At 53.7% G+C, this 24,072-nt stretch overlaps 1 protein-coding gene across 9 annotated transcripts in view; it reads left to right on the top strand.

The window, feature by feature from the left end:
* NEURL1 (neuralized E3 ubiquitin protein ligase 1) overlaps window positions 1–24,072 on the top strand; it is a 78,827-nt gene that overhangs the window by 28,595 nt on the left and 26,160 nt on the right. For 2 of the 9 annotated variants that reach the window (XM_021072773.1, XM_021072771.1), the window contains exon 1: window positions 14,285–14,592. The exons of 1 other annotated variant lie outside the window; for it this stretch is intronic. Coding sequence is in view for 5 of the 8 variants with exons in the window: in XM_021072771.1 (XP_020928430.1) it covers window positions 14,559–14,592 (34 nt within the window). In the remaining 3 variants the exon portion in view is untranslated. Of the gene's footprint in view, window positions 1–389; window positions 782–2,024; window positions 2,176–14,266; window positions 14,593–14,808; window positions 15,676–24,072 lie in introns of those variants that run through there. 6 more of the 9 variants (XM_021072772.1, XM_021072770.1, XM_013983704.2 and 3 more) reach the window with 6 other exon arrangements.

The following is a 24,072-nucleotide window of genomic DNA, read 5'->3' on the forward strand; positions in this document are numbered from 1 at the left end:
GCTATTGTTTTCTTCATCACAACCATCTTTACCTCTTTCATCCTTCTCATCCTATTGCTATTTTGAATAACAATCATTTCCATTATTGTAACAGTCTTTAAAGGGATTTGCTTCTTGTTGGTGGATTGTTTGTATGAAAAAGGTATTTCTCTGGTGAATTGTTTCCTTGGGGGCTAAAGAAAAGGCAGGGAGTCTGAGGGAGACTTTGCTATTGAGAACATCTGCGGAAATGAATGGAGTTGGTACTCAGCTCTAGGGCAGCTTTGGTGTTCATTGGGAATGGGCTGTGTCAATCATTTCTGCCCTGCAAATAGCCAGCATTGCTCCCACATGGGCAAGCCCTCCAGGCCTATAAGTGACGCAGCAGAATGGGCTGGTGGGGTAGGTCTGAGTCAGCAGTTGCCTGTGGAGAAAGGCAGAGGAATGATTGAAGGTCTTTGAGTGGGGCAGTAGCACGCTTTGTGTAGGAAGGATTGGGAATGGGGTGGAGGGGACTCAGAGGTGAGCAGGCCACTTAGGAGGCTGTCACGGTGGTCTAGGCATGAGGTGGTGAAGGTCCATTGTTAGGAGGGTATTATTAAGCAGACATCAACCGAGGAGCAAATATGCAAAAATAATTTTAAAAATTATCAGAGGAATTGACACACCATTGTAAATCAACCATAATAAATTTAAAACAATTATCAGAGGCACCTCCTGCATCTTCACGTCGGTAGGAAGTGAGGAGAAACTGGATGAGCCATCAGACCTCAAAGCAAGTGGGCCTGCGTGAAGGAGAGAGGTAAGGAGGGAGGTTTGGGGGAGCATATTAGGCTGCAGTGCAATTCTAAGGAAAGTTCGGCAAGGTCCTTGGGGAGCTCTCAAGCCCAAGCCCCATGGTCACTGGTCAGAGGGGTCCCACATCCCCTGGGAGTGGGCCCACCTTACTTTCCCTGTTCCCCTCCATCATCGGCTGGGAGCTGCTGTGGAAGCATGGCCTTGGAGCAAACTCTGGGATGGATATCAGCTGGAGCCCCCAGTCAATTATGCTTCCTGTGGTGGATGATCTAAGAGGATGACGGGGGTGGGGGTATGGGGAAGGTGGTTGCAGCTGTCTTGTGGCTGTGGGTCCAGGTAAGAAATGAGGACCTGGACTGTCTCAGATCCCAGGAAGACCCAGGGGTGGTTGGATTTCAGGGTTGGTGGAGTCAGGGCTCTAAGGTGAGGTCGAGGATGAGGTGCTTTCCATCTCTCTGCTCTGCCATGCATGGGTTGTCTTCTTTCTGGGCTGGTAGCGATGTGGCCATGGCAGTCCCAGAAATCACAGCCAGACCCAGCGGTATCTAGAGTCTCTCCCACAGTATCTAGAGTGAGAACAACCCCTCTTGTGCTTCTTCCTGAGGAGCAAGCAAACCTTTCTCAGAGGAGTTTTGCAGATTTCCCATTATGCCTCATTGGCCAGAAGTGAGTCACCTGCCCACACTTGACTCCATCATTGGCAACAAGAATGGAACCATTGTGATTGGTTTATACCAGCAGATTGCAGCCCTGGCTTCACCTTAGGACCACCTGGAGAGCTTTCAGACCCACCCATGCCTGGGTCTCACCCTCAGAGTTTCAGTATTAATGGGTCAGGAATGGGGAACTGGGCGCCCCTAGTTTATAACCTCCTTAGGTGATGCTAATTGTGTAGTCAGGGTGGAGAACCCCTGTCATCTTGGAGTAGGATAGATGCTGGGGAGTCAGCCAGTGACACATTAGTTTTGTGTTGCTTGGGCACGTCGGCCTCTTTGAACCTTAGTTTCCTCATCTGTAAATTGGGGGCTGGCAAGAATAGCCTCCTGCAGTTACTGAGAAGACTGAAGGAGCTCACGGATACTCGTAGACTTTGCAAACTCTAAGTCGGCAACACCTGAGGGATTTTGCTCATTCCCCCTCCTTCAGTTGAGAGGGAAAATTCAGTTCCTTTGCTGCCAGGAGCAGCCAGGGTAGAGATTTCTCCTGAGCACAGCTTCCTGCCATTAAAGTAGAAAATAAAAGAGCAGGGAAGACAGACGGGAAAGTCACAGGCAATTGCAGTGGGCTTTTTTCTTCTGGACAGCGTGGGTTTGAATGCACTGTAAATGGTTGATGCAAATGAGCTGGAGGGGCTCACTCCCTGCCACCTGCTTCCCAGAGAGGCTGGGAAGGAGCCAGGTATGTGGTTTTCAGCATCTTCTCCTTGTAGTCCTGCAGTGGGTGGTTAGGGGCTGGTGGATACCCCCCTGCTGCCTCCAGGGAAGATGGTGAGATAAGGCTCTGGTTCCTCGGTGTTCTAGGACACACCTGGCTGCTTGACTTCTTGGCTGTTTCTACCTAAGTGAGCACTGGCTCGTGCAGCCAGTAGTACTCAGGAAATGAGGAGGGCCACCGCGGCGATGATAGGTCATGGGTCAGGCAGTGGTTGCCTATACCACCGGGTCCACGGGGGGCATTAAGGCTGGGAGGGTGGCCTCAAGGCTGGGAGGGTGGCCTCAGGGGTGAGGCCTGGAGAAAGATCAGATAGGGCTCAGTAAAGACCACTTGTCATTAGCCCTGGCCTATCTTCCTCCCTTCTTCCAATCCCTCTCCTTTTCTTGCTTCCTTCATAAAATGTACTTTGAGTATAGCCAGTGTCCACCATGTAAGGTGCTGGGGATCCAGAGCTGAAACACCTGTCTGCTCTCAGGTTGTTCCCCGTATGGGAGGGGGACCTGGGGCTGCACAGAGGGACGGCTATGTCCTGGAGGTGGAAGGCCTAGTCTGCCTGGGGCTTTGGGATGACCTCAGAGGAAGGAGTCCTCTATGCTGAAAGATAAAGTTGAGGTAGGCGCTGTTGAGTGCCTGGTGTCGCTTGGGGCATTCCAGGTAGAGGAACTGCATTCAGGGAGCCATGGACATGTGTGATGCACACCTGTAGTTCAAGTGCATAGAGTGTACGCACTCGGGGTTAGGGGACGTCACAGGAGGTGAGGTCAGGCACATGAGCTGGGGCCAGTTGACAGAGGACCCTGAGTGCTCCACAAAGGAGGGTTGAGCTCATCCACTGTGGGCTCTGAGCTGGGTCGTGACCCAGCCAGACTAGTCAGGCAGAAAGGTCAGCCTGGCAGCCCTGAGGTGGGGAAGGGAGGCCAAAGGCTCTTAGAATGATCCAGATCAGGATGATGCTGGTGGCCTGAGCTGAAGGAGTAGCAGGGGATGGATTATAGAAGGACCCAGTGACAGCTCAGATGGGGGATTCCAGGCTGACACTAGACTTGTGGCCTGGAGAGTAGAACGCAAGGGGTAAACCAAGTCGTGGACCCTTGGGGACATGCCTCAGAAGGGGACTGAGAAGCAGTAAGTTAAAGCAGGCTGGCGCATCCTTGATTTTCCACCAGACTTTGGTGAAAAGTGGGGGTGGCGGTGTGGGGGGAGAATTCTTGATTGCTTCTCCTCAGATGATACCCTGCCCACATCCCTGGTTCGGGGAACTACTGGTTCAGAGCTGAAGACACATGAGTCCAGTGCCTCCATTTTACAGATGGGAAAACTGAGGAGAGGCTCAGAGGAGTCCCTGGTCATGCAGTGGACTGTGGAAGTGGCATTAGGATTAGTAAAAACAAACCCCATACAAAGGCCAGTGTAGCCCACTTCCCTTAGCTGGTGCTGAAAAAAAGCCTCTCTTCTGTTCTTTGGGTGGGAGAAGTGGTTTGGCTAAGTAGGGTTGAGGTCGAGGTGTGAGAGGTGGGGCATTGCTTTAGAGAGGGGACGGGGCTGTCCGGGGAGAGATCCGTGCTCCCGATTTGCCTCGTAGTGGGACCCAGCACAGGGGCTGCATTTGCCCATTTCTTGGAGCCCTTACCCCAGCCAGGAGGAAGGAATTTATGCAGACACGAAATGAGGCTGCCCTCCCCAAGTCTCCTCAAACCCGAGCAGCCTTCTGTAGACCTCCTTAAGCCTTGGTCAAGTTTTCCCATGGGCCGAAGGAGTCCAAGTTCCCAGGGGAGGCTTTGTTTTCTGAGCTTTGATGCTGGCGAGTCTGCCCTGTGCGTTGCCGTTGCTGGGGTTGCTGGTGGATTGTCTGACCCCAGGCTCCTGCAGCTGGAGGGAGGGTGTGGCACCTTAGGGGAGGAGCCTGAATATGGTACTGGAGAGAGAGGAAAGGAAGGTGGCACAATGGATGAAGGTGCCAACTGGGAGATGCGGCAGCTGCAGGAAATGCTACAGGGAGGAAAATGGGTTTTCTGTCATTGCATTAGCCCTGTGGTGGCTGCCCTTCTTGGGCTGTCCTTTAGGCAAGAAGACCAGTCCTGACACATGCCTTCCACCAGCCACACCTGAGCTCTGGCTCTGGTGGGAGGAGCGGCCAGCACTGAGCCAGGCACACGCCTGATTGTCCCCAGGCCTTAGGGACAAGAAGCCCTGTTTGTGGGGCTGACCGATGATGCGATGTGAGATTGTCTGGGGTTGGGCTAAGGGCCTCGGGCTAGAGGTGTGGCAGGAAATAGAGGCCCTTTGTGGGCTCCGTGGGCATGAAAGCAGCAGGCCTCTCTTGACAGGCCCTAGATAGACCCTGGCACTCACAGGTGCCTCTGTGCCTGGATGCCCTGCCCTTGGCTCTTCAGCCAGCATGGCTAAAGTCCATGTGTTCTAGGTCATGGCCCTGGACGGTGGGCCCCAGAGCTGGCATAGTTCAACAGTTGGACCTCAGGTCAGCCACTCATGTTTGCTCTGTGATAACAGAAGCCCCTGTTTTCAGAGCCAGTCTGAGTCCCCTGCTCCTGAAAGGACCTGCCTCTTCCTCTCTCTTTTTAGAGCATTTTCAGGTTTGTGTGTCAGCCCTGTGATGGCAAGTGCCCTTCTGCATTAGTCTCCACTTCCCCTTATGTGCGTGGTGGAAAGCGCTAGTCACCAAATGCAGAGCCCCGTTCACCCCCCAGCATGAGAGTGGGCCCAGAACCCGGCAGGGGCAAGGTCTGCGGGTGGTCAGGGATCCAGGTGGGGTAGGACAACGACTGTGGGTACCGAGGTCCAGAGCCAGCTAAGCCTGGATGAGCAAGTTTTACATTTGCATCTGTCCCCACCCTAGGCCCCTCTGACCAAAGCTATGTTTATTTCACTGAAGGTGGCTTTTCTAGGGCAGCATAGTAGACAAAGCCCAGGACCTGGACTCTTGAGTCTGAGATCTGTGTTCTGGACCTGGCTCCAGTACTTTATAGCTTTGTAATTCATTTCTGTCTCCCTGAGCTTCTGTTTCTCTCATTTGTCGAAAAAGATGAGCACCTGCCCTGTGTTACCTACTAGGGGCTTTTGCATCCATTAAGATTTTTGTGAAAGTGGTGTGTAGCTCTGAAGAGCTGGGCTGTTATTCCAAGAGGCCACATGGCAGAGAGGCCGGCACCTGTACCCTGGTATCTGATACATGTGTGTCCAAACCCCAGTGTAGCCATGTATTAGCTATGTGACCTGAACACAGTATGCCAGCATTTACAGTATCCGGAGCCTGTTTCCCCACCTAGGGGCCATGTTCTTGGGCTGCCCTTTCTTTCTGTGGGCCCAGAGCGGGTGTTTCAATGGCCGGCCACAGATATAATTTTCTTAATAGATCTGGATACTTATTTTTTTTTTTTTCAGTTTCTGTGCAAGTTTTGCAGGAGAAGGAGGTGCTGGGCCTCCCACTGATGGGTAATGGGGAGCCAGGGAGACCATGGTGGCTCCCAGGAGCCACCATGGGACTAAGGCAGCCAGAGCCAGGGGGACTAAGGAACTCTTAGGGGCAGAAGCCCCCCTGAGAGCTCTGAGAAGAGGCCTCTCCTTTGGGCTGGGGGTTCTGGGACTTCCGGACCCACCTGCCCTTCAACAGCCCCTGGGACTCTCAGCTCAGCCTCTTTGCAGCAGAGAGTGGTAGCAATGAGTAGTATTTGGTATTGTTGGGTCCTTGGAGCCTGGCCATCAATGGCCCTTTTGGAAGTGCCCCATCCCAAGAGCCTGGCCCCTTAGCGTCCTGTGCCATCACCCTCTTATGCCCACTAATGCTCCGTGGCTGAGCCTGAGTGTTGGAGTGTGATGCCCCAGTAGGGAGCAGAACCTCAGCACAGGAATCAAGGTGGTGGCCACGGCAGCTGGTTCTGGGCTTTGCCTTCCCTTAGTAGGCTGGACCTTTGAGGAGCAGGAAGCAGGAGCAAGGCAGGAGGGTGAAGCCAAGGAGGCTGGGGGTGGGGCAGAGGCACCTCACAGCCTGGGAGTGGCTTGAGGGGTTGGGGCTGAGACCAGAAAAAGGGTGGGTGCCTGGAGTCCTTGGCTGAGCCATGGGGCCTGGAGGAGCATGTGTGGTGGGGGGAGGGGGAGGAGATGGAGTGGGGGAGGGTGGTCTCTGCCTGCCGAGGAGGGATTTAACCTCCTGCTATCAGCTGCCAGCTTCCCTCATAATCCGGCAGGATCAGTCGAGTGTGTTTATGCATCTCCAGTGGACGAGGCTCTTGTCTTGCTGCAGTGCATGTATTCTGTCACCTGTGTCACCTTGGGTCTCCCCACCTCCCCCTTCACCTTCTCACTGTCTGCCCTTCCCCACCTTCCTCAGCAAGGTTATTATTTAGGGGGCAAATCATGTGTATTCAGACCTGGTATTTTATCACTTGTGATCAAAGGAACAGGGTTGGCTTCGAGTTTAAAATTTATTCTACCTGAACAAAAATAGAGCACTAAGCAGATGACAAAGAATGATGTTTATTCTGCTTATTTAGAAGAACTCACTCTTTTTAAAATAAATTTTATTGAAGAATAGTTGACTTACAATGTTGTGTTAATTTCTGATGTATAGCAAAGTGACTCAGTTTTACATGTATGTATTCTCTCTCATATTCTTTTGTGGTTTATCACAGGATATCTGATATAGTTCCCTGTGCTATAGTAGGACCCTGTTGTTTATCCATCCTGTATATATACTAGTTTGCATTTGCTATTCTCAAACTCCCAATTCGTCCCTCCCCTTCCTCTCCTCTCCCTTGGCAACCACAAATCTGTTCTCTATGTCTGTGATTCTGTTTCATAGATAGGATCATTTGCGTCCCATTTATTTATTTATTTATTTATTATTTTTGGTCTTTTTAGGGCCACACCTGAAGCATATGGAGGTTTCCAGGCTAGGGGTCGAATTGGACCTGTAGCTGCCAGCCTACGCCACAGCCACAGCCACACCAGATGTGAGATGCATCTTCGATCTACACAACAGCTCATGGCAATGCTGGATCCTTAACCCACTGAATGGGGCGAGGTAATGAGCCTGCGTCCTCATGGATGCTAGTCAGATTTGTTTCTGCTGAGACATGACAGGAACGCCTGCGTCCTGTTTTAGATTGCATGTCTAAGTGGTATATGATATTCATCTTCCTCTCTCTGACTGACTGTGCTTAGTATGATAATCTCTAGGTCCATCCATGTTGCTGCAAATGGCATTATTTTTTATGGCTGAGTAATATTCCATTATATATATAATATATTCCTATTATATGTTAATAATATATATATATATATATATCTCCACAGCATCTTTATCCATTCATCTGTTGATGGACATTTAGGTTGTTTCCATGTCTTGGCTATTGTGAATAGTGCTGCGTGAACATAGGGGTGCATATATCTTTTCAAATTACAGTTTTGTCTGGATATATGCCCAGGAGTGGAATTGCTGAATCATATGGCAACTCTATTTTTAGTTTTTCAGGGAACCTTCATACTGTTTTTCATAGTGGATGTACTAATTTACATTCCCTCCAACAGTGTGAAAGAGTTCCCTTTTCTTCATGCCCTCTCCAGCATTTATTATTTGTAGACTTTTTGATGATGGCCATTCTGATTGATGTGAGGTGATACTTCATTGCAGTTTTTTTTTTTTTTTTTCTGCACCTGAGCATGTAGTAGTTCCCGAGTCAGGGATGGAATCCTTGCCACTGCAGTGACAACACAGGATCCTTCACCCGCTGCACCACAAGAGAACTCTGATCTCATTTTAGTTTTTTTGGGTTTTTTTTTTTTGCTTTTTTAGGGCCGCACCCATGGCATACAGAGGTTCCCAGGCCAGAGGTCTAATCGGAACTACAGCTGCCAGCCTGCACCATAGCCACAGCAATGCCAGATCCAAGCCACATCTGCAACCTACACCACAGCTCACGGCAACGCTGGATCCTTAACTCCCTGAGCAAGGCCAGGGATCAAACTCGCAACCTCATGGTTCCTAGTCAGATTTATTTCTGCTGCGCCACGATGGGAACTCCTCATTGTGGTTTTGATTTGCATTTCTCTAATACTTAGCGATGATGAGCATCTTTTCATGTGCCTGTTGGCCATCTGTGCATTAGAAGAACCCAGTCTTACCTAACCCTCTGTGCTGGCATTTGCACGCAAGGCATGTGTGACTGGGCAAGCAGAGTGGTGCTAAGTAAATGAGTGAATGGTACACGATGCTGTTGCTGGAGGTTGGTACCTATGGAGGCGGGCCCTCCCTTTTCTCCTTAGTGCAACATATATACTCGGTGCTAAACTCATGTTCTGCATCCTCAGTCACTCCTCTCTGAGGTTGGGTGGAGATCTTAGCCTCTCCAGGTTCTACCTGGATTCCTGAGCTCCCTGGGTCTCTGAACAACTCTATCAACAGCAGTAGTTACTATTGCTTGTTGAGCCGGGCACCAGGCCTTGGAAGAGCTCTGGGGCTTGCCAAATCATGCGGCAGTGGAGCTTCCCTGTCTGACCTCTAGACCAGAGCTCCCAGCCTCCACAAGGCTGGGGTGGCGCATCATCCACCCTTCCTGGCCGGGCATAGATCTTATCACAGGTAAATGTTTGCTTCCAGCTGGGGGCTCTGGGCGCTCCGTCTGGCACACTCTGTCCTGGGAATTGAAACCTTGTTCTTCCTTGTTCTGTTCTTTCTGCCTGACATGGACTGTGAGGGACCCTCTGTCTTGTCCAGGTGGGCCACGATGGCCCTGAGGCCCAGACCTGGGGAGCAGGAGCAGGAGGAGGTGTGTTTGGGTCTCAGGGGGTCTGAGAAAGGGTTGCTTGGTGCTGGGCCCAGGGCCTGGGAGGCGCACCCAACTCGAGGCTGTTTTCTCAGATTCCCTTTTGGTCTCCACCCCCGCCTCTGCACCTGTTGTGTTCCCATCATCCTGGGCGGCTGGCAGCTGTCACTGCTGGGGCACCTGTCCCAGCCCCTGAGGACACCCTGTGAGCTCCCTGGCTTGAGTTGCCCTATAGCTACAGCCTGAACTCAGCTCTCTGTCCCTGAGCCCCTCTGTCCTCATCTCCATGTGTGCTCTGGCTCTGGCTCTCCCGAACTCTAGGGAGCAGCCTCCACTCTCATCTTGGTGTGGGAGGAAGCTTTGGGTGGGAGGGGTTCCCTGCTCCCCATTCTCCAGCAGCAGGCGCAATCTAATCGGGCACGGCGCTGGCCCTGGCAGGTCAGCCTCAAACCCCGAATGCCAGGTGACTCATCGGCTCAATCAAATTATCCATTGATATTGATAAAAAAGACACTGTAGCAACCAGGGTCTGCCTCCCAGCCCCTCCCGGCAGGGCCGCCTCCCCTCCCTGACCTCTGTCTGTACCAGGCCCCTCTGCCCACCTCCTAAAGAGAAGTTATCCCCTGTCATTGTCCAGTCTTGTCCTTAACCGCCACATTTGTCACATTAAACGCCAAAAGACATGAAACCTGAGTTCATATCCTCCTTATCCTCTACCCACTGCGTAACCACAGGAGAGTCTGCAATTCACTAGGTTTCCTTTGCTACATTGAAAGCAGTGGCTGGACCCCATGCACCCTGGAGGCTCCTCCCGCTCGGAGGTCTTGGCGTCTGTGATTTCCCTGGTTGCAGGTTTTATTCTGCAGTTGCTGGGTCTGCTGTAGACTTTACACTCCGAGACGTGCCAGGTCTTGAGGGATGTGGATGAGAAAGGATGTGGTGGGGAGAGGGCCGAGGTGGGGAGCTCACTGGAGACCAAGATGGCACCCAGGAGGGAAGAGGGGCAGGCGGAAAGGGGTCAGGAGACAGGTTGATGGCGGGGTGGGGGTGGTAGGGGGCTGCTGGGGGAGGGTCTCAGGAGCTGAATGAGTTCAGAGAGCCGGGGTTGGGGTGGGAGCAGAGTTTCCCTGGATGGTGACACAAGGTGCTGGCTAGGGGGCTGGCCAGGAGGGGAGGGGTTCTTTCTAGAGCCTGGGCAGGGTTTCTGCTTTGCCAGGGCTTTGAGGGACTACAGCCCCCACCCAGGTCACAGATGGGTCTGCTTTCTGCAAGATTTCCAGGATGGGCTCTCCTGTTGGCAGGTAGAAAGTCCGGTCTAATGCGAGTCCACAATCTCCTGGCCTTCTTTTAGGATCCATCCTGGATGTCATCTTCCATCTACTGGAAAATTCCTAGCCTCTGCTTCTACCCAGAACATGTCTGATTCCTTAAGGAGAAGGTCGCTGTCCCCTTGTCTTGTCTCCTTGTCTTCTCTTCCCCAAGCAAGAGAAGCACTGCTCTCTGACCTGTCCTGGAAAGAGCGTGAATTTTGATGGCTGGCAGATGTGGTTTTGAACTCGGGCTTGAGTGTAACCCAGTTGAAGTCCACGTCAGTGCAGCCTCTCTGAGTCTCTGTTTTATATTCTGCAAGATGCGGATGATTATAATCCTGCAGGGATGTGTGGGGTTAGGTGCGATGATGTGTGTGAAATACTTAGGAGCCCAGGGCCTGGCTTGCAGGAAGTGTTCTCTAATTCGTGGCACTTGTAGTCACTTCTGTAGATTTGCTGGTAGATTCCCCATTCACAGCCCCTTTTCACATCCTTTCTGGCTACAGAACAAAGCACTGCCAACATTCAGCCAGAGCCAAAGGAACCTCACTCCTTGATCTCAGCGTGGCTTCTGCCTGGCTTCAGAAGGGCAGTCGCTGGGTCTTGCTCACTGGTGGGTCCCTCGTTGGCATTCAGTGAATGCTAGAGGAATAAATGTGATGTAGGCCAGTGGTTCTCTCTTTTGGTAACAGAATCCTTTGGCCAAGTGAAATTTTATGTGATACCCCAATGAATAAAACAGAGGAGGGGAGCAGCACTGGCTGCCATGTCAACTGTAAAGGCTGGACAGTGCCCTGTGGAGGTGGGGACCAGGGTGAACCCCAGACACAGGACATTGTCACTTCCTATTGAGATTGAGGAAGTGGATTTGTAGGAAATGGGCCCCAGGGAAGTCTGCTGGAAAACCCCTCAGATAGTGGTGCCTCGAAGGCCTGGGGGGCGGTGTCCCAATTTTCAACTGCATTCTCCCTCCTGTGGCCAGGGTGTGGGCTGTGCCCACTCGAAAGGCTCACCCTGTCCCCATCTGTTCCTGACTCCAAAGCATTGCATGAATTCTGTTTCATGGGTGAGATATTTTCTGAGCCAGCTCTGTGCAGCCACAATGCTAGGCCCAAGGGGTGAGGGTGAATCAGGGACAGGCCCGACCCTGTGGACGCTGCTGCTTCCTTCCCTGGTGCCTTCTGCCTCCTCCCAAGCATCCTACACACCAGATGGCAGAGTGACCTTTTAGCATTGCAGGCCTGGCCTTGTTGCCTGCCTGCTTAAAACCTGTCAGATGTTCCCTGTTGCTCTCAGGAAAAAAAAAGGCCAGATTTTTCACCCTGCTCTTTGAGGCCCTCCTGGTTGTCCCCAGCCCACTGTGGTTTGCCACCAGAAATTTTTTCCCCAAGCTCCTCCTGCTGTCTCTGCTCCAGCCACACCAACCTTACTTCTCAAATGGGCTGGGCTCCCTCTAGCCACAGGGCCTTTGCACATGCTATGCTCATTTCCCGGAGCGTTCTCTCCCTTCACCTACCTCTGTAACACAGGGGCGTGCCTACTTATCCTTCACTGTGGCTGTTCAGGAAAGTCTGTCCTGAGCCCCCTGGAACCTTGCTCCTGTCGTCCAGAACACTTTTCTAGGACTACGATTGTATCTTCCTCACCAGACTACTTGATAAATGTCTGTTTCCCTCTGGACTGTGACGGCCTGTCTACTGTTGATCGCCATGGCCCCCTCCCCGAGCATGCCTTAGTGTGGCATACAGTAGGTGCTCAGTAAATGCGGGTCATGTTGAATTGCTGAGATATATCCAGGAAGCCAGGGCGAGCAGACAAGGCCCCTGCTAGGCCATGGCTGTCTCTGTGTAGGCTAGAGTAAGACCAGGGCTTAGGAAAGGCATTGCATGGGCTCAGAGGAGAGACATGCTCTGAGAAATGGGACTCAGTCTGCACGGGGGCCCTAGCAGGACTTTCCAGAAGAGGTGGTCCCACCTCTGGAGGTGGGAGGGATGACCAGGCTGGCCAAGTGGGAGGGGTTGGTGGGAAAGGGCCTAGTCAATGCATTAAAAGGCAGGCTGGTTGAGGGGGGTTGACTCTGCTGCTGTAGGAACAGCCTCCAGAGCAGCCTCTTTGCCTCAGTTGCCTTATCTGTAAAATGGGCATAAGAATGCGACTGAACTCTTAGGTTGCTGTGCAGATTGAATGAGTTAATATGTGTAATGTACTTAGAACTGTCTGGCACACAGTGAGGCCTTGTGCCTGTGATTTCTGTGATTATTTATCCCACAAAAAGTGGGTTATTTCCTTCTGGCCAGATTTTGACTTAGCCTTCCTCTCCCAGAGGAGCCATGCCACGGAGCGTGTGTGTGCATGCACACGTGGCCGTGCACAGCCACAAGCAAGCACGTGTCTGTAGAGAGAAGCAGCCCTGTGTGGAATTGGGTGTCGCGGCTTCTCCAGAGGGGTCTCAGGCAGCCTCTGGTCTGGAGGAGGGGGGCTTATGGGCTCTCCCAGCCTGGGCCTGCCCAGCCCTCTGGCTGGTGATCCTAGGTCAGGCCTGAATGCCCCTCCCCAAGACCACTCAGAATGACAGCAGCAGGGTCCTGAGCTGAGGGCACAGGGCCCAGAGTTCCATCTGATATGTGGCAGCCCCTGCCTTTCCCACAGCTCCTTCTCCAGCCCCCTACCCCAGCCCTCTGCCCACAGGCCTTCCCTCCCCACCCAGATCTTTCCCCAGATCTGAGCCGGGGAGGAGGGAGCTGTTCTGTTATCCTGGGAGAGCCACTGATGGGCGCTGTCTGGGAGCTTGTCTGCTTGAGTCCTGTCTCTGCCTCTCACCTGCTAGGTCACTGGAGCCTCTCTGAGCCTCCATGTTCTTTTCTGTAAAATGGACGTAAGACAAGCCCCTGGCCCCCGAATAAATATCCAATAGTGCACACGGTACCTGCTGTACCCTAAGCTCTCACACGCAGTGGCCACTGCTTTGATGCTGCTATGGGATGATGGCATGCTTGCCTAGGGCTGGGGGGGCTGCCCTCCCACCACCCTCTGCCCTCTCTGCACCTCTCCCTCTCCCCTGGACAGTGGGGTGCCAGGTTCTGCATCTCAGGATTTTCCCAGAGACTTTGTGAGTCTACGGGAGTGAGGGTGCGCTGTGTGTGTACATTGCAAGGTGTGTGTGGGGAGGTGTATGTACTGGCGGGCAGTAGGTGGCTAAGTGTGCACAGTGGTGAATGCTTTCCAGTGCTCGTGAGCCCATATTTGTGCATACACCTGTGACGTGGTATAGATGGGTAGGGCAGTCCGTATCTATGGGTGTGTGTTTTGTGTGTCTGTGATTGAAGGGATGGTTTGATGTGGGGGTGAAAGGGTGGATTCCAGGACCAGACTGCTGGGTTTGCATGTCAGCCCTGCCACTTCCTAGGTAGGTAACCTCTTTGCCTCAGTTTTCTCATCTGTAAGGTAACAATAATGGTACCTATTAATAATAACCATATACTGACCTCATCATTCAGTCTGGGAGGACCAACGGCATTAACACTTGTAAAGCACTTGCAGTAGAGCCTGAAAGAAGAGAGGTGTGATGTCAGCTCTTTGTAGGATATTGCCCTAGTCAGATTTTAAGCCCCTTGAGGGCAGAGACAATGTCTGTCTTGTTCAGCAAGGTATCCAGGTGCCTTGCCCAATGTCTGCATGGAGCAGGGGCGTAACGGCAGGTGAATGACTCACCTGGGCGAATGGCGAGGTTGTGTGCTTGTGTGTGTGGGTGATGAGGTGTGTGCTGGGGAATATGCGTGTGTGCATGTGTACGCGTGCGTGTGTCTGCCTGCTCAGGCTGGGGCATCTCCAGTGCTTTCTGGAGCTCTGCTATTTCAGGAAGCCTCCAGTCTCCTCCTCCTTATGTAAATAAACATGACAGATCCCATTGCCTGTACCAGCGCAGGGGGGTGGGGGGAGGCTCCGGAGTGGGTGGGAGCTGGAAGGCCGCCGCCCTGAGCTGGGGCCAGAGGGGCGTGTGTGTGTGTGTGTGTGTGTGTGTGTGTGTGTGTGTGTGCGCGCGCGCGCGTGTGTGGCCAGCCTCGTGGGCGGCGGCGCCCTGTGCGGGAGGGAGTGCGTGGGGCGCGGGAGGGGCGGGTTCGGCCCTGCCATGCCGGCTGCTGCTGGCCACGGAGGAGGAGGGGGGGGGGCGGGAGGAGGGGAGCTGGCCGCCAGGGCGGCTCGGTGACGAGGCCAGCCGGCCAAACAGAGGTGGCCGTGCTACCCGCTGCCCGCGATGGGGGGACAGATCACCCGGAGCACCCTCCACGGTAAGGCGCCAGCTGATACCCAAGGCTCTGCCCATCCCCAGCCTGGGGACCACCTGGGGAGGCTGGGGCCGAAGGGCACTGGGACTGAGGGCATGGCCATCCCCCTGCCTCTTCGCTCCTTGGTGGGCTCCGGGCTGTGAGAGGGCTGCCTTTGGGTGACAGGCACTGGGGTGGGGGGAAGGCAGGGGAGGCTGGGAGAAACAGGAAGAGGGGTCTTTGCTTGGCAGCCGGCAGGAGGTCAGACAGCTGAGTCTCCCCATAAAGTCTCCTTGTCCTCTTACCTCCCCAGGGTGCTGACTGGCCCCCAGGTAGGATGGGAGGTCCTGGGCGTCCATACTCCCCTCACTTAGAACCACAGCTAGACAGCTGGGGGGCCCTGTTTGTGGGTCCTGGGATGTGGGCCATGGAGGTCAGCGCTGTGCTCTGTAATGGAGCCATAGAGAGATGTGTGGGCACACGCGTGTGTGCATGAATGTGTGTGTGTCTGTGCTTACAAGTATGCATTGGAGGTATCTGTGGGTGTGTACCTGTGCCAGCTTGTGCCTAAGCACACAGGGGTGCAAGTGACACCCCACATTGCCTGACCTGTCAAAGCGTGTGCTCTGCTGGGGAGGTCAATGAACTTGTGACCCCTGGGGTTCACGTCCATAGTCAGAAATACCCCAGATGGACAGGCAGGCGGGTGAAGGGGTGGAAGGGAGGGAGGAGCCCTGGGTGGCTCCTGGGTGCCCCTCCTGTCCCCTCACCTGCCTGACTCCTGTGCTGTGGTCTTGAGAGCAACATGGCCGATGTGGTACCAGACCCAGAAGAGGAAGCTTTCCCAGGGACTTGTTTTGTCATCCCTGGGCTCGAGGAGTTGGGGTTCCTGTGCCGACTGGCTGGCGCCAGAACAGTGTGGGCTGACCTTGGGGAGTCCCTGCCACACTCCCCTGTGTGCCTCCTCCCCCCTCGGACAGGGCGGTAGGAAGTGGGGCAGCCTCCACCTGCTGGGTTCAGTGGGCACCGAAGACCTGGGAGAGGCCCGCGAGGAAGGAGGGTGGTGGCAGGAGCCAGTGGGAAGCCGTGGCCGGGCCTGGCAAGCAGGTAACTTCCCTTTTCCAGGCTCTGGACTTTGAGAGAGTAATTTCTAATTAAAAGAAAGAAAGAAAAAGGCAGGAAAGGAGATGTGAGAAAAGCAAGTCTTTGGCTCTCTTAAAAGGAAATGAATTTTGTCCTGAGCCCAGAGGGCTAAGTGACAGATGGAAGGCCCTGGAAGACACTTAATCCGGAGGCGGCCAGAGGCAGTGCCAGTGGCCTGGGCCTTGGCCTGGGACTCGGACTGAGCCGACCCGGGCCTGGCCCTGCCAGTCTGAGGGGCGGGGGCTCCTCTCTGGACTCATTAGCTGCAGTGGGGCCTATTGGCAGAGGGGCTGGAACCAACTGGCATTTTCTACTGGAGTCAGACTTGGGCAAGCCTGTGGCCTGGGAAGGACAGAGAGGCTTCAGCACAGGCTCAGGATGCAGCAGACCACCCTCTGGCTGCCCTGGAGCACAGGCTTAAGGGGGCAGTGAGGACCCCAAGACTGCCCAAGATGGCATATGGCCGTCAAGAGCTCATGCTCTAAGTAGATGCGTAGAAAGGGCAGTGTCACCTGGAGCCTTGCTTTTCTCATCTGTCAGTGGGGCTTATCCTAGTAGCTGCCTCATAGGAGCACTGGGAGGATTCCAGGAGACAGTGTGAATAAGGACCTAGCATGCGGGAAGCCAGAAGGGCTTGGAGAGGCATTCTGAGGCCAGGGTCCTCTTCCTCCCCCTCCCACTGGGGCCAGGAGGATAGCCTGTGGTGCACTGGTTACCATGGGAGCTGGGCTGCTGGGTGAGTGCCAGTCAAATGCCCCCCCGCCCCAGCCCCGGCCTTGGCCTCCTCCCTCTTGCCAGGACCACCCTCCTAGGGCTAGGTGCCGGCTAAGCTGGCCCTGACCCCTGCCTCAGCCTGGCATCAACATGAATAGGCCACAGGAGTTGGGGGTTTGCCTGTGTCCTTATCCAGGACCCCTGCATGCATGTGCTCACCTGTTCTCACCTGTAATTGTACCTACACATCCCCACCCCTGTGCACTGGCTGCCCCTGTGGCTCTGGCTTCACCCCCTTCTGGGAGGTGAGTTGGGGAAAATGGGAGATGCAGGGTGGTTGCCCCTTCCCAGGGGTGCTCTCAGCCCCCCAGCCTCACTCCTAAGTTACCTAGTTACCTAGTTCCTGATTGGGGGTTTGGTTTGGTTCAAACTGAAGAGTTTGACTTGCTGGGTTACAGTGAGCGGTGGGGGGTTGTGTGTGCATTTATCTAGTTGCGTGTTTGTGGACATGGCCTGGCTGTTTGTTTCTGGTGTCTGCAGATCATGTATCCGTGTTAGGCCTGTGTGTATGTACCAGGTAGTGTGTACCTGCCTGTGCCACAATAGAGACTGAGTGTTTCATGTCTGCGTTTCCACGCATGAGCAGCTACATTTGTGGACTCTGTTATTCTGTAGATGTTGGTGTTTCTGCAGTAGGTGTGTGTGTGTGTGTGTGTGTGTGTCTACATGTGCTTGCGTTGGGGCTGGTGGTGAGGAGACAGGCTCCTCTGGGACCAGCCTGGCAAGGGACCCTTGGGAGAGATTAATTCTCATTTGGAAGATGGTTTCGGCAGTTACATGCTTGATCTCTTTCATCAGGCAGATTTCCAGAGCTGCTCCCTGTCTTGAGGGCAGGATCGGGGTGGGAGAGAGCACAGAGGGTGCCGTGCAACGCCAGGAGGCTCCCTCCCCTCCCGTTCCCCCCCACTTCCTCTCCCCACCTCCTTCACCACTCTCACCCCCACCCCCCAGGGCAAGGGATGGGCCTGTTGCTGATGGGCTTTGTGCAGATGACACATACATATGTCCCCAGACATGCATGGCAGCCCTAGGTCCGTCTCTGGACCAGCAAACCCTGGATGCTGGGGCGTAGGGACCTGAGAGATTGGCTCCCACTGTCCCTTTCACAGAGCGGGATGCTGTGGCTCAGAAAGGGAGATGGCTGACTGAGGTCATGTAGCTAGTGGCTCAGAGGGAACAGACACTACCCCTCCCGCAGCTAACTCCCTGCTTCTCCTTGGGCTCCTTAATTCTCACTCAGGCAGCAGGATAGAGACCATCACTCGGATTTAGGAGATCTGGGATTAGCACAGAAGGAACTGCCTGTCTTTGGGCAGCCGCTCTGGAGGCTTAGTTCCAAGGTGAGCTCCCCAGAGCCTGGCAGGTGTGTCTGTGAATACATGGGACACACACACTCACATAGCACTCATGCCCATGGGCTCTGGGGCGAGGGGCAGGTTGATTCATTTCTGTATTCCCTTCACCCAGCCCCGGTCTGGCGCACAGGGGCACCCCGCAGATGCCTGGTCACTGAGTAAGAAGGAAGAGCCTGGGGTATGGGCCCTGGGCTGCTGGACCATGTGGCAGCTAGAGCTGCAAGTGGCCTGGCGGGTGGGGGGCACATAGGATGGAAGACGTGAGCCCTGAGCTGGGCAACAGGCCAGCCAAGGGTGGAGAGGGAGTGGGCAGGTGTTCTTGGTGAGAGTTTGAGTCCTGTTCCGATTGGACTGGCTGTGTGACTATGGGTCTCTGCCTTTATTTGTCTGAGTCTTGGTGTCCACTTTTATAAGTTGTGGGTGGTAAGGTTTACCCTGAAGGGTAGCAGAGAGAGGAAGAGAGTGATAGGCATAAAGGGCAGACAGCTGGTGCGCAGTAAGCGCTCTGCAAGTGAAGGCTTTCTGGGCCCCCGAGGGTTCTTCAGTGTACACACGTATATGCACCTGGCTGCCTCCAAGGACCAAGATTGCATCTGCCGCCTCCAGCCCTGGCAGACCCCCGGGACAGGATTCCCTGGGCGCTGTGTCTGCCACTAGGCACCCTCACTGGCTATGCGTGGATGCACACTTGTGCACACGAGAGTGAGTGTATGCTTGTGTTGGGGGGCAACGGGGGCTGATGGTCTGTGTGTGTTGTGTGAATTTCTGTGACTGAGCCGTGCTCCACCTCATTCTCTCAGGTCTGGCTTGGGGGCTTTGGGGAGGTGCCGGGAAGACAGCGACAGGGAGTTGAACTCGGAATAGTTGCCATCTGGAATCCCCTTCTGAAATCTGGGGAGGGGAGGGGGAGAAGGGCTGGTTTTCTCCATGCAGTGAGGAGAGTGGGAGACACATATGTCTGTACGCACATCTGGCTGCTGGAGATGCACACGCAGATGCCTACAGAGACTGGGATGTCAGAGCAAACGAGAGCAGGAGGCTCCGTGTGGAGAGGAACCTGGCTCTGAAGGTGCCATTCCCTGCTACTCTCCTTTACCTACCTTGTCATTGCAGCTTTAGTTGGCCTTCCAGGGAGCAGCAGGACCTGCCGCTGACATAGTCAGGTGCCCTGGGGCAGATGATCAAGTGCTGACACAGCCCCTAACCCTAAACCACATGCATAAGCATGGGGGCCGCAGAGGTCATGGAGCAGCTGATCAGGGCGGAATGGACGGTTCGTGGAGGTCCCCAGCTAGAGGGGACCTGGCCTGCTAGCTGGCTAGCTGGGGCTCACAGAGGATGAACAGATGTGAGTTCAGAGCCCAGCTCCACTTCTTACTAGCTGTGTGCCCCTGAGTAAGTTATTACCACTCAGAGCCTCTGTTTCCTTATCCAGAAAATGGAACTAAGGGGTACTCTATTGCTACATAACTAATTATCCCAAAAGGTAGTAGCTTAAAACAACAAACAACCAACCGTGTAATTATCTCCCATTTACTCTGGGTCAGGAATCTTGACACAGTTTAGCTAGGTGCCTCCAGCTTAATGTCTCTTGTGAGGGTACCGTCCAGTTGTTGGCTGGGGCTGCAGGCTCATCTGAAGGTTTGCCCGGAGGGGGATCCAAGTGTACATGGTGAGTGGTGGTTCCCACTCCCTCCTCCGAGGGCTTCTCCATGGGGCTGGCTTCCCTAGAGGGAGGGGCCCCAGAGAGGCAAGAGAAAGTAAGCAAGACACAGGCGGAAGGCTTTCCATAACCCAGCCTTGGGAGGCCCATCCATTAGTTCATCTGTATTCAGTTTGATAGAAGCTAGTTGCTAGGTCAACTCCATACACAAGGGAAGAGGATTACAGAAGAGCATGACTGCCAGGCTGTGGATGAGGGGGATCCCTGGGGCCATGTCAGAGGCTGCTTCCCACAGACACTAACTTGCAGGGGCTGGGAGAATGAGATGAGGTGGCACATGAGAGGCATCTAGTGCCAGTGCCTGACACAGAAGAAGGCGAGTGGGAAGTGCTTGAAGGTTCTTGAGCAGGTGGGGCCATGGTCAGCTGTGGAGTCTAGGATCTCAGTGCTGGGCATTTAAGGAAGCTGTCCCCTCTTTCTCTAATTTCTCCATAGGGCTCCAAAAAGGACAAGGCACCAAGTGGGTGCTCCTTGGACATTTGGGCTGAAGAAATGAACAGTGGCAGTTCATTCAGTGGCTTTTATTGAGCACCTGCTGAATGCTCTGGGCTAGGTACTGGGAAAACAGCAGTGAAAAAGACAATGATCTCTGCCCTCAGGAGGCTCCTAGTCCATCAGGGAGATGCACAGACAACTCTGCAGCCTTCCCTAGTCAGAAAGTTGCACTGTGGAACACAGGAAGTGATCTAGGTGACTTTTTACTTGCCTCTGCCAAGGATGGCACATGCCCAGAACCATTCTTGGGTGTGAAGACAAGTCAGTGCATTGCATGCAGTGGGTACCTCAAGGCACTGGAGCTTAATTCTGTGGAGGATCCAGAGTTGAGAAAGGCTGCTTGGGCGATGGATGCACTGTTAGGGGCACTTGGGGTCCCTGGGCCTGGTCTGGAGATCAGAGAGACTTGGGAGAAAGTGGGCTCCCAACTCAAGGTCTGGAACTCCAGGTCTGGAGTTCCCATTGTGGCTCAGCAGGTTAAGGACCCAACACAGTGTCCATGAGGATGCAGGTTTGATCCCTGGCCTCACTCAGTGGATTAAGAATCAGCATTGCCTCAAGTTGCAGCATAGGCTTGGATCCGGTGTTGCTGTGGTGTAGCCTGGCAGCTGCAGTTCTGATTTGACCCCTAGCCTGGGAACTTCCATATGCCGCAGGTGCAGCCATAAAAATAAAAAATAAATAAAATAAAATCAAGGTCTGAAGGATGAGAAAAAACAACAATAACACAGGTTTATAGTTGGGAGGCAGGAAGGAATGGTTCCCAGCAGAGAAATGGGCTTGGGCCAGGCCTCGAGGCAAGAGACAGGTAAGGGAGGTGGCCCCTTGAAGGAACCCAGAGAAGTGCACATCTGCCCAGTTTTACCATCATCTCACTCAAGACCCCTCCCCACCTGCTCTCCCATATCGCCCAAGTCTTTTCCCCAGAGGGAGCCCCATTCAGTGAATTTGGGTAAACTAGTCCAAATCAGGACCACCCTGGCCATGTAGGGTTCAGGTGTCTGGGGTAAAATACAAGCCCTCCCCCTGGGCTGAAATGAAGCGATCATTTCCTGTGGTGGTGGTGGCTTGCTTTTAGAAGAAATGATAAGACCTTATGTTGGAAGCAGGTGTTAAAGTTTGAAAAATTCTTTCATATCTCTGAACTCACTGGGTTCTCGCAATGGCCTGGAGAGAGAGAGCAGTTATGATGGCCCCGTTTTATAAAGAAAGAAATTAAGGTCCAGAGAGGTGAAGCGACTTGCCCAAAGTCACACAGCACGTCTGTGGCATGCCCGGGTTTTGAACTTAGGAGTTCCTGCCTCCAGGGCTTGTGCTGTCTGCCCTGGCCTGTCTGGAAAGTGAGACAAGCTTCCCTCATTGGAGATGCAGATGATCATGCCAGCACGGGTATTGAGGTCCACAGGTTCAGATCAAGGTGCTGCTGACTATGGTGGGATCCAACTGGGCCTTGGAAGATGGATAGGATTTGGAGTGGTGTGGGTGGGGCAGGGAGAGAAGATACACAGGGCTGGAAAATAGCTGGAGCCAAGGTGTAGCAGAGAATCAGATTGATGCCGATTGCAACAGTAATATAATTGTTATTAACAACTGTTCATCAGTCATAGAATTATTAATAACCATTATTATTATTATAGCAACTACTTACTGGGTTAGTGTTAAATACAGCATTTCTTTAAGCCTTGCTAGAATATCATGAAGGTCTGTCATGGCCTCCAATTTATAGATGAGAAAAATGAGATCTCAGCTTTGGGTTCGGAGACAGCAGGCCTGAGTTCAGATTTGGGCTCTTTCCTCTGGCTGGGTGACCTTAATGAGTCACTTCATTTCTGAGGACCTGTGTCACTGGGGGCATAATGAAGACACTGCCTGGTGAGCCATGTAGAGGTTGGTTATTGTCAGTAGTGTCGCTTCCACCCTGTCTCTCCGTGGCAGCCCAGGTCAACCCAGCCTGGGCACCAAGGCCTCTGCCAGGATGGTTCTCAGGCAGAGTTGGGTGGGGGCAGTGGATGGTCACTCCAGATGTTACGCTCTTTCTTGGCATCTCTGCCTGGGACCCCACCAAGGGTCAGGAATGTGGTCCAGAGCTGGCCAAGGGTCACTCAGAGGGCTGGCCAGGCTTGTGTCTGGCAGCTCATAAATGCCCAGGAGGAATGGGCCAGGGAGGGTGCGGGGAGTTTCCATTGTGTCAGCAGCAGCCTCGCCTGACGGGGTGCTCCCGCTGTGGCTCCTGAGAAGCTTGTAAAGCTGTCACTAAGGAGGGCCTCCAGGGGAGCTCTGCTGAGAGCAGATGGAGAGATTGGGGCTCCACCCAGGACCATTGGCCTTGGGAGAGCAGTTGGCGCAGCTCACAGGCCCGGCATCTTTCAGCCCTTTGCTTGGCTGCTCCTCTGGCTGGGACTGGCCAACACCTCCTCCATGAAGCCTTCCTCCACCATGCCTGCCATCTTGGACTCCTGGGGGAAATGAGCTCTAGTGTTAGGTGCTGAGTAAAGTAAAGGACCTTCGACACGGTATTGAAAGATCCAGGCTTGGGCCCCAGCTCTGCCACTTTAATTGCTGTGTGACCTTAAGAAAATTGGTTAGGTGTTCCCGTCATGGTGCAACAGAAACGAATCCAACTAGGAACCATGAGATTTGCGGGTTCAATCCCTGGCCTTGCTCAATGGGTTAAGGATCTGGCATTGCCACAAGCTGTAGTGTACGTTGCAGACGTGGCTCGGATCCCGCATTGCTGTGGCTGTGGCGTAGGCCAGCAGCTGTGGCTCCAATTTGACCTCTAGCCTGGGAACCTCCATATGGCTCAGGGTACGGCCCTAAAAAGACAAAAACCAAACAAAAAAACCCAAAAAATCCCACAAACAAAGAAAAACAAATTTTCTTTTCTTTCTCTTTAAGGGACCTGAATTGCAACTCACTCATCCATAGACTGGGGATTTTAAGAGTTCGCTGTGTATGTCAGAGTGTGGGGAGGGGGCCCTTTTGGATGGTAGAGGAAGAGGCCCTGCCCCCAGCTGCCTCTCTGGCTCTTGGCATCAGAGCTGCGCTCAGGGTTAATTCTCATTCTGCTTTCTCTCCTTGCTCCCCCTTGGATCGTAATGCCAGCTGAGATGGAGGAGGGAGACAGCAGAAGCAGGGACAGCAGGAATTGGCAAGGTGGTGGTTGCCCTGGTCAGGGCCGCCCCATTGGATTCCTCGTTATTGTAGTCCATGAGAATGGCGCCCCCTGGAGGCGCTGTATGTGGAGGCCCTGGCTCTTGTTCAAAGAAGTGATGAGGCCTGGGCTAGGGCCGCGGCAGTGGGGCAGGCAGGAGGGCATGGAGCCCAAGGATGCTTACTTCTGAGTGAGACTGGCAAGTTGTGTGTAGGGTGCTCAGAGACTCCACCGGCGCCTGGGCACGGTGGGGCTGGTGGGTTAGTGACAAGGGTTCAACTGGGGCCTGCCAAGCAGCAGGTGACCTTGGTTCATGGGCAGGAGATGCTCAGCAAGTCAGCTCCTGCAGAGGTGGCTCAGTGGGCAAGAAGTGGTTGGCACGGGCCTTCACAGGCCCAGGAATCCGTGAAGGTGCTTGGTGGCTGTCAAAGTGCTCTCCTCAAACTCCCACAGGGCAGGGGATGACGTGCCCATTTCACAGAACCAGGCTTTGGGGTCTTCTATCAGATGGTCCAGATCCTAGGCACTGCCTGTGGTGGGGTGATGGGGGCTGTGATAGTCAAAGATTCCAGCCTCCCTTTCATGAAGATAGCCTTTATTGTCGCTAAATTTCACCCTTTTAGGTACATAGCGTGGTGAGTTTTGACAGATGTAAAAGTTGTGTGACCACTATAATTAAGATATGGAACATTGCTGTTACCATAAAAACCTCCTTTGTGTTGCTATGTAATCGTCTTTCCTCTTCCCCAAACTCTGATCCCTGCTGATCTCTCCAGGTCTACTCTTTTGCCTTTTCTGTAATGCCATACGCATGGAATCAGACCATGTGTGGCCTTTCAAATTTGGCTTCTTTTGCTTAG

This window comes from Sus scrofa, chromosome 14 (assembly GCF_000003025.6).
Source record: "Sus scrofa isolate TJ Tabasco breed Duroc chromosome 14, Sscrofa11.1, whole genome shotgun sequence".
NCBI classification, from domain to species: Eukaryota; Metazoa; Chordata; class Mammalia; order Artiodactyla; family Suidae; genus Sus; species Sus scrofa.